General features: G+C 32.4%; 1 protein-coding gene and 1 long non-coding RNA gene across 2 annotated transcripts; both read right to left on the bottom strand.

Moving 5' to 3' along the window:
- Positions 1-1,010, bottom strand: LOC144432152 (uncharacterized). Its single transcript, XR_013480421.1, has 3 exons — positions 792-1,010; positions 195-266; positions 1-106 (listed from the first exon to the last, which is right to left on the bottom strand). It is a non-coding gene; the product is annotated as an uncharacterized LOC144432152 (long non-coding RNA).
- Positions 1,011-1,140: 130 nt separating this feature from the next.
- On the bottom strand, positions 1,141-6,733 carry LOC120341682 (uncharacterized). Its single transcript, XM_039410254.2, has 11 exons — positions 6,279-6,733; positions 6,095-6,151; positions 5,780-5,968; positions 5,605-5,678; positions 5,245-5,374; positions 4,645-4,807; positions 4,069-4,198; positions 3,656-3,856; positions 3,182-3,413; positions 2,631-2,845; positions 1,141-1,873 (listed from the first exon to the last, which is right to left on the bottom strand). Exons 1-11 carry the CDS (start codon positions 6,411-6,413, stop codon positions 1,834-1,836), a joined length of 1,566 nt encoding a protein of 521 aa, XP_039266188.2. The 5' UTR covers positions 6,414-6,733; the 3' UTR covers positions 1,141-1,833.
- Between the last annotated feature and the right edge of the window lie 3,283 nt (positions 6,734-10,016).

The raw sequence follows: 10,016 nt of genomic DNA, 5'->3' as shown, positions 1-10,016 counted from the left end.
TTTTCTATTGCAATTTTCTATTTTCAATTGCATTATATTTCTTGGAATCACACTGTCACTGATATGTCGCCAGACTTCTGATATCTCCTCGTCTGCTATAGTTGTCCTGTGAATAAACAATAGAAAATTGAGATTAGACGAATAGTTGAAAGTTTTGCTTTATGTCGGCTTAATTTCTTGATTGATATACTTACTATTTCTGCTATTGCCTCTTGTGCTGCAAGAGTCTCACAATGCTTAGACAGGTTTGTCCACAACTTTCACATCTGAAGAAAGAGAGGAGATTTATTAATTTTCGTTAAGAATAAATAAAGCAGTCTATATGATTCAGAATGGAAAAGCTAATAAATCCAATATCTCATGTTTTATTTAAAAAATATTCTACTGAATTTGGTATATAAACCAACTAATAAAAGGGTTTAGTCAGAAAATTACAAGCATTCGTGGCTCCAAATACTTGAGAAATCAGACTATACAATATAGACCGGTATGAGTGTGAACTTGTTAACACTTTGATTCAATACGCAAATAAAAGTGAATGCGTAATAGTATGTTACAATGAGCAGCAATCAACAATGAGTATATATCCTCACTGATTAAAAAAATCTAACTGGAGGTGCATGAACTATTTGAAACCATAAGGGGTAAGTAAATATGTAATTTCGGCAAATGGGCAACTACGTACCGTACTGAATTAATAACTTCGTAGTATTTGACAAAGGCTGGCTTTCCCACATGTACTTAACAGTGCGATGCCCGGGTGTGATATACAACAATAGTATTCACCTTACCTTTTACCGATTTCTTTTTACCCCAACTTTCAAAAATATCATTAAAATCGACAACAACTGTCAAAGCAGGCACGAACACCATTCGTGCTACGCCTTGAAAGCAGCACACATCCGCTCGTTTTCGTCTCGTCAAGTATGTGCATTGGAGCGTGCTATCGAATACGATCTTCGGACAAAAATGCCGGAGTTGCGCATCATGTTGTTTAATGTCATTGGTTTAACCTATGACGTTCTTATATATGCAGAGTCATCATCCAATATTTATTTAATCAACATCAGTCAGTTAAACATCAGACTCAAGTCAGGTAAGGTTCGACAATTCATGGTCGACTATAACCCACGGATAGGTCAGCTTTCCTTCCGACTCCACTGCCATACGCGTGTTTACATAGTTCAAATTAGGTAATCAGTTTTGTGATTATCCAGGTCCAATTATATCGACGAAAGAGGCAAATAAGGATTGCAAGCAATTGCTAGACTGTGCCGGTTACGTTTTCATACTTCCGGATTTTCAGCAATATTAACCATGCATGTAACTTTATTAATTCCATTTTATTTGTAGAATAGTAAATAGCGGTATCGTTGGCAACAAACTTTATTTATATTCGTCTTAATCTAATATAAAAATTAGAAATTAAAATAAAAAACAGTTCAACACTATCTTATATTATTCTTCCACTAAAAATATTTGCGTAGAAAATATATTTATTACTGCATTTATGTTGCATGAGTCATATATAAAAATTTTCGAGAAAATGAGAAACAGAGCTTGTGTTTCATCAAGGTTAACTTAAACTAGGGACAATTGGAAATCGTTATTCAAACGACGTAAACTCGTTTTTTGCTTCATAAGGTAAAAAACTATTTTTAGTGCACCACCAATCACAATGCACCAAAGAGAAATTTTTTTGTAACATTGGGATCCAAATACTGGAGCGTCATGCCGTCTCTCTGATAAAACTGTATAGTTTTACTATTAGTAAGATCATTTCACATGTTTTGTTCTCGGGGTAATGTCCCCAACTTTTTCCTAATGTCACTGTCATTTTTGTGCAACTGCTTTTATTTTTGGATTAGATGATCTGAAACAGAAAAAAAAAAATTTGGTATAAACTGATCATTGAAAGATAGTAGCAATCTTATATTTTTGTTTGTTGTTTCGGTTCCGAGATATTTACTGGAATTTATCTACAAATGGTCAAAATTCAAATAGAAAAAAGCACGCATTTTTATTCATAGTGTGAAAAATCCTTGTCACTATTTCGTTTGAAATCTGGATAGGGGACAAGAAAGCATAGCCATTTTCTGAAAAACTGCTCACTGTTTTGAATGTAAACTGCATAAAAATCCCCAAATGTGTTGGCAATGTTTTGAGCAAAACCGAATCTGACTTCATTAAAATAAATTAACTAAGTGGAAAAGGAGGGCGATGCCCAGATATATAGATACGAAGCAATCTGCCACAATAGCCTACTGGTACCGTATCGCAGCTGAGCAGCAGATTTGAACTTACGCAAAAGCGGAATCGTCACAAGGAGCGCAATTTTTAATTTTGATAATGTCATCGCACACAGAAAACGGATCCCATAAAGGCCACAGACATTTTTGAAATAAATAAATATAGCAGCCTTCTAGGGGAAAATCTTTCACCACTGAAAATTTCAAAGCAATTGGTCTAGCTAGTAGTTAAGGAGATAAGCAATTTTTTTTATATAAGAAGAAGAAGAATCAACATGATGATCAACAACAAAACGGGCCATTTCGTGTCCAATAAAATCATAGACATGCCATAGTCACAGCGTAAAGCCCATCTCATGTGTTTTAAAATATATAACTCACCTATCTTTTCCACCAGAATTCAGACCCTTTTTCTTTTCTGGTATTTGTCCAATAACAGGAATATGTTGTTTCAATGGTAAATCAAAATAAGTAGTTCCAGGACGTGGATATGATTGGGGAGGAGAATTGACAATTTTTCTCACAACAACATCCCTGTATTCTTGTGAAAATTCGAGAGGATCAAGAATTGATGGGTCCTCTTTTAGCATCTCTATCTGTAAAATGAATATTCTTTGAACAAACTTCTAAGTTAAGTTAAAAAGCCTTCGATAATGATAATATATATCAATGTTTTCTATATTTTGTTAACTTTTCGACCCTTAAATTTATCCTGGTTCAAACTTGTTAAGAGATTTGTCGCATCAGTTTTATCAATTATCACCATGTTGTAATATCAAAACATTGTTATTGTTCCATTTAATAGCTTGTAACGAGCTTGTACAATATACACCATTATATAAAAAATTCTAGGCGAAGGGCACATGGTTCAATATAGTCCACTCCATCGATTTGATTTTGTTGAGTTCTGCATTTGGCAATAATATACCTACCTGTTGCTTCAAATTTCCCACTTTTCCTTCTAATTTTCTATATTGTCTTCCGCCTTTCTTCATTCGTGATTGATCTTCATAAAATACTCTTTTCAATGTTAAAACTTCATCGATAAGTTCTAACTGCTTTTCTGCAAGTTCAACGTTTTTCTCGCTTGTGTTGTGTTCTTTCCTCACAATAATGTTCTTTTCTTTTTCAACCACGACGCTTTTACGTTTCGCCGAGTCAAATCTATAATGGTGTATGTTAAATTTAATCTGGAGATTCTCATTAGGTGTCAACCCCTATTTACTTATTCTTCTTCAACAGTATATCAAATTTCAATACATGTATTTTAACACATTTCCAGCAATCGCTGACGACAAATTCAAACTTTTCCGCAATGAATGCGAAGCTTGTTTCAAAATCATCTTTGTCTTATCTTCAATATACATTTGACATTGTCATTGTTTTTTAAAGTTCAATTAAGTTACCTTTGTCTCAGTTGTGCCATTTGCCGCAACACTTTCTGATTACTTTCTTTTAATTCTAATTTTTGTTTTTCCAAAGATTTAATCGAATTTTCCATTGAGATTCTCTCGCTTTCATATTGCCTTCTTTCCTCTTCTTTCGTATCAAATTCTCGCTGAAGATTTTCTTCCGTGGCTTGAATTTGCTGATTTAATTGGGAGCACCTAACAAAAAAGAAAGTTAGATCTTAGAAGTTACACCATTTTAAAGTCGTAAACACGATTGGACATTATGTAAAAGCTGCAACTATAATTTGTTTTAACACTAATTACTTAACTTAAAAATATATGTATAACTTTTTTCTAAACATGAGAAATTGGCGTGTTTGTGCATGAAGAATTCTATGCCGCTAAAATCCAAAAGCAGTTGTTTATACCTGTCTAGAAGTTGTCGCCTTTTGTCGGATAAATCATCAATTGTTTTTATATATTTTTGCAACTCATTTGTCAATTCCTGTTCTTTGTTCCTCATGTTATTATTTTCCTCGTCAAGTCTTTGATTCAAAGCTAAAAAATATCGCTTTTATTCGCCTTTAATTAAAAATTACAAGTCAAGCGGTCGTAATATTTGCCTTTTAGCATAATTCATGGCAAACAAATGTTTATTTTAATCGAATGCTTCATCGTCTGGATCGCCCAACTTTGTTTACATAATCCACTCGGTGAAGATGCGCCATAGATTATAATACATACTCATCCAGCCTATGTCAAGTACGTCCTCAGTATAATCAGTCATTTATAATTATAACCACACAATTAGTCACGTCGACTCTCGTCTGTCTTGAGTTACGAATTTCATTTTTTACAGATTAATCATTTTCATGTTTTTTTTTGAATAATGGTATTCAAATAAGATAGATAATTCTAGTAAATTTTGATTGCACGGGGTCCAAAAGATCCCCTTTACACCAGAAAAATCTCACCGATACTCTCAAATTCATGAATATTTTTACCTTTCAATTTTTCAGCTTGTCTGTTCATCCACTGTAGTTCTTTTTTATGTTTTTCAAGATCTTTGTTTAATTTTTCACAATTATGAATTGCTGTTTCATGTTGTGTAGTTTTAGTTTTCAACTCATTTTTCAACGACGTTATTTGTGATCTTTGTTCGGAAACCTAAAAGGCAAATAAATTACCTTTTAAATAGTTTAAGTTTAAAAGCAATCATAATATTTTACTAAATCGATAGACTACCAATGGTTTGTTACACAAAAAATTCTTCGGCCCGTTCCAAAAAGTAGACCTAGATATTGATTTAGCAGCGCCCATTCCCCTCTCGTTTAATGCTTTGAAATATATTTCATTCTTATTGAGTTTATGATAAGAAAAACCAACACGCGTGATACGAAAATATAAAGCATAATAGAAAAGAAAATACTAGTAATTCGCCTGTGTATTTGCAATCATGGTGTTTTGTAATTTAGTAATGTTAATGTATTTTATGTTCTCATAAACATTGAAAATGTTGAGCATATTTGACTAATCGTAACACAATGTATATATTTATATATATATATTATATAATGAATAGAAGATATATTAAATTCGGTCACCTCTTTTCTCAGGTTCAATTTTTCTTTTGATAATTTTTCAACTTGACCCAAATATTTTTCAACGTCTTTTAATAATCTTTCAATATATTCTTCTCGTCTTGTCGAAAATCTTTTTGAATATTCAACATATCTGGAATTGTAATAAATACTTCAAATCACCGTCGAAATACAATATGACTGTTTGATTGCAATGCAGCTGTAAACATTATATTTGTTTAAATATTTAACCTATGTTTAGAATAAAGCGCTGACGGTCTTTTGAGGAGCTAACTTTTCGTTTTCAAGGCTAACTTATATCAAAATAATAGATATTTGTCACACAAATCACATTATAATAAAAACACTATGGAATTTTCTGACCTTGAATGTTGAAGAGCATGCTTCTGACTGTCTTCAATAAATTCCTCTTTCTTTTTTGAAAGTTCTGTGTCAATCTAAAAATAAACATTTTTAGAATAAAAAAATATGCATTTCAAAATTATCTCTAAAATTAACGTTTCAAATTTAAATTTAAAAATGAGTGAGTAATTGTTACCTTGAAATAATCATCTCTCTCTTCATCAAATTTTTTCTTTGTCGCAAGTGCTTCATAATATTTGATTTTTAAGCCTTCATTGATTGTGATAAGCTGATGTATTGATTCGTAAGCATTCTTTATTTCGAACGCACTTTCTTTACTTTCTTCAAATAAATTGTCCAGTCCTTGGCCGGTGTGTCTTAATTCCTATGAATATGTTTAAATAATGGAATAAATGGGCTTTAGTAATTTTTGTTATTATCCACAAGTAATTGTTGTCATTTCAACTGAAGCGATGTATATAGTAAAATTTATGTGCAAACTAAATATCACCTCCCAAAGCTTTGCGTATTCCAAACTTCCTTGACCTTGTTGAACACTTTTTTCTTCCTGAAAGTACTCATATCATGATTTAAAATTCAACTATTTTATTCTCTCGCATATACATTTTTATTTAGCAAAAGCCAATTTCGACGTAACAAATAACTAAGCACAATATATTCATATAATTTCATACCTTTGAGTTTCCTGTTTGTCCGCCGACACTGGAGTCCATGTCAGATACTCCACTGTCACGTCTGCAGTCGTCCGCTTGAATTGATAAATACATCCCGTTGTTACTCGATATTATATTTGATGTTCGTATTACCATAAATTAAGTAAACAAAGACGGAAACCTACAAAAATATTTTTTGTATCACAAGGCTTGGGTAGAAGTGGGATATCTTGGCTAGCACGGAACATTGACATTGTATATCATTCACAGCTATCCATCAAATATTTTTATATATCAAAATGGTAAACTGCCAACTTTACAACAAAATGATACCATTCTGAAACTCTGTCATTAAGTCTAGGTTCTCTATAGTCCTGTTTTCATTTGACACAATTGAATAAGTATAGCCGTTGAATGAATTATTAATATATTTGAATGAGACATAATCTATCTTAACAATTACTTTGTTATTCTGAAAATACGAACTATATATTTTTATCAAATATCGGGGTTTCTTCTGTGTATTCAATAGAATCGCTCTCTTGTATAAAGATCTGTCATATCATATCCAGGTAACAACTCTTGTCCACAACGCTATTACTGTAAAAAATAATCTAAGACAAGCCCCCGCGTAACAATTGGGTGTTTTGTTGCTCGATGAACATAATAAATGTGCAACATAAGGTTATACATGAGAGGTCGATTTTTATAATATATTCAGCAGATCTCATTCATATGGTTACAATATTTTTATCTGTTACAACACTACTGCATATTATGCTGGAAGCTATATTCAACTTGTCCAATTATCTATTTGGTTGGTGTCAAACAATTTCCAAAAAAAAATCTTCAGCACCATATATTATATTATATCATACACAATCTGCTCCAGACTGGTTGCCGTAGAAACACTCACCAACTGGGTGATAAAATAAAGTTTCTATAGAGTAAATGTAATGCCGCCGTAACCAAACCTAACCTAAGTCTAAAGTTTTCTATTTCCTCGCAGTAAAAACTTCAATAAACTGACGTGAGTACATACAGAAGTAATTTTGAAGCTTTTATCTACTCGAACGTCGATGATATAACGCATTTCTGATAAATCTCCTTCAATATATGAATATACATGATCGTATCTTGAGCCACAGATCGCCAACGAACATTGTTTCGCATTGTTATTGACAAACAACACACAATCAAACTGTGTCTTTTGAGTCTTGATACTACTCAGAAATCGACCTCAAAAAAGCCCACACGATGTTTTAAAATTGCTTCAGTCTTTCGGGTAAATTTACTTACTCGTATTTTAGGGAAACTATGACAAAAGATCCATTTGTTCTGTGGTGGAATATTTGACAGGGTGAATGATTAACGTGAGAAATTTACAAGAATAAATAAGATGCCAATGACTTTTATTGAGTCGGTCGGCATGCTTTATAATATATCAAATATTAAAGTTTATTGAGGTGTCTGTACTTTGGGTGCGTTCTACGTCAATTATACTTTATTACATTGTTCTCATCACATTAAATCCATTCAATTTGTGAAACAATTTGCCGAACACTATATGCAACATTTTATATTGTCTTCATTCTTTTAAAGTTGTAGAAAAAACCAGTCTACATCTGTTAAATATTAGTGGAATTTATTGTCCATCTGTCCCTGGTGTTAAACTGCGACATGTGCCATACAAATAATTTAATTTAAATTTATTGTGAAATACTTGAATACAGTCATAAGATTTAGTACAAATTACGATTTCAACCCCCTTTGGATTCTATTTTATAAATATTTTACAAAATGGACAACAATCTTACAAATTCAACAGACTCACCTTATTGTATGAAACCATAACCATATATTTCTCATTAACTTTTTTTCTATCAAAACTTGGATCAGAGTTGTCAAAAGTTGTTTAGGTCAATTAAAATATCACGCTTCGCAGAAATATATACTCAATTTTATGATGTTGGCTAAGTACGTTACCTAACAACGACAATTAATAAAACATACTTATAAAAATATACCTCCAATTGTCAAGGCAAATAATTCTGAATTTTTTTAGAATAAAAATTGATGAAGCTTTCTCTGTATATTCTGTATGAGATTTAAATGACTAGCTAAGCTGTGATATTCTCACGTCCATTCGTCCCTGACAACGCACTATCAACATTCGGTATAATCAGGATTCTGAGTTGTACTGACGATAATAATCCATTTCAAGAGGCTTTTCGTTGTGTTGCGACGAATAAAAAAAATGTTTTATTCCCAGAAATTACAAATTCAGATTCATCATACCGTGTAATCTTTTGTTATTCTGGGTTAACCCTCTGACTGCCTTCAGCATGACTAAGTAGTAGGCACATACTCCACTGGTACACAAGTGCGACCCTTAACGGGCAAGTCAATAATTGGCTATTGTTGTGCACACAAAGACCTCTTTGTTCTGTTCCATATTATTTTGCCGCGCTTTGTTTACTCGGGAAAACAGATAACCTGGCTCGAAAGACGAAATGTGTAGATACAATGGTACTCGATGATGTGATATGTGTAACCTCCCATCGACCGACCCCGTAATTGCCCGCAATTGTCAAGAGATCGTGCCATAGTGACGTTTTGAATTTTTGACAAAAGCGCGCGAAATCGTAGATCTGTTTCAAATTGTAATGTTATTATGGCCAGAAATATTTTAAAACAGGTGATAACCTGAATCTACCCTACCCGTTTATAATTATATTAAGTTCAAAGGTGAAAGTTCCTGTTGCTTTTGATTCGATTGATTTCCGGATGCCCAGGAATTCATAGAAATCATGTGTTGTATATATACCGGTACCTATATAACAAGCATTGCTCCGTGTTCGTTTGATTTGAATCGATCGAATTCGAATGATATTTTATCAGTATTTTTCATAATAAACTCATTTGACAACTGTATGACAATTCCTAACTGTGAAAAGGGCAGTTTCTCATTGCTAAAAGAATTAATATCCGATAATTCAAATGCTATGAAAATTGTAGGCGTGTTTCGATACAACAGAATCAAAAACAACGGAACAATACAAGAACAATGAAATAACAACTGTATCGCGTGCTTTGTTTATTCATTGATTTGTAAAGGAAGAAATTTTCAATCGTTTTTAATTTAAAATAAACAGAGTAGTAGTTTCTTTTTTCCTAACAACCAATTCTGCACTGACAATTTTTATTTTATTTTGCCCCTATCACTTGTTATATGTTATGCTTTGAGATTTGAGCTGGCTCATAATAAAATTTTCTTTGCCAATTAAAACATTCTAAAGTCATCGAGGTCTTCACATATTTTACGAACAATCACAAAGAAAAGAAAAAGTCAAAGAATGGCCAGAACATCTTTGAAGCCGGGTTGGTTTATTGAAAGACTAATGCTTCGCAGTGGAATGAGGTTTATTTTATTCCATTTTCTTAATTCATATGATAGGGTAATTTTATTCTAATATTCTGTGTATTTGTAATTCATTTCTTTTAATTGCAACGTTGCATAAATAATATTTTTGATATGTTTTGTTTTCGGCGTAATCAGCTTGTCATACCTCTCTAATATTTTGTGTATTTGTAATTCATTTCTTTCAATTGCAACGTTGCATAAATAATATTTTCGATATGTTTTGTTTCGACGTTATCAGCTTGTTATACCTCTAGGTGGCAAGCTTAAGTCATGCATTCCCTCTTTTTTCTTTTTCTATCCATCGCGATAGCGCCATTGCTTTAGTTCTGTATAGT

Source organism: Styela clava, chromosome 14, assembly GCF_964204865.1.
Source record: "Styela clava chromosome 14, kaStyClav1.hap1.2, whole genome shotgun sequence".
NCBI classification, from domain to species: domain Eukaryota; kingdom Metazoa; phylum Chordata; class Ascidiacea; order Stolidobranchia; family Styelidae; genus Styela; species Styela clava.
Note: the sequence above shows the minus strand (reverse complement) of the source record. Positions and strands in the feature narration are given on the sequence as shown.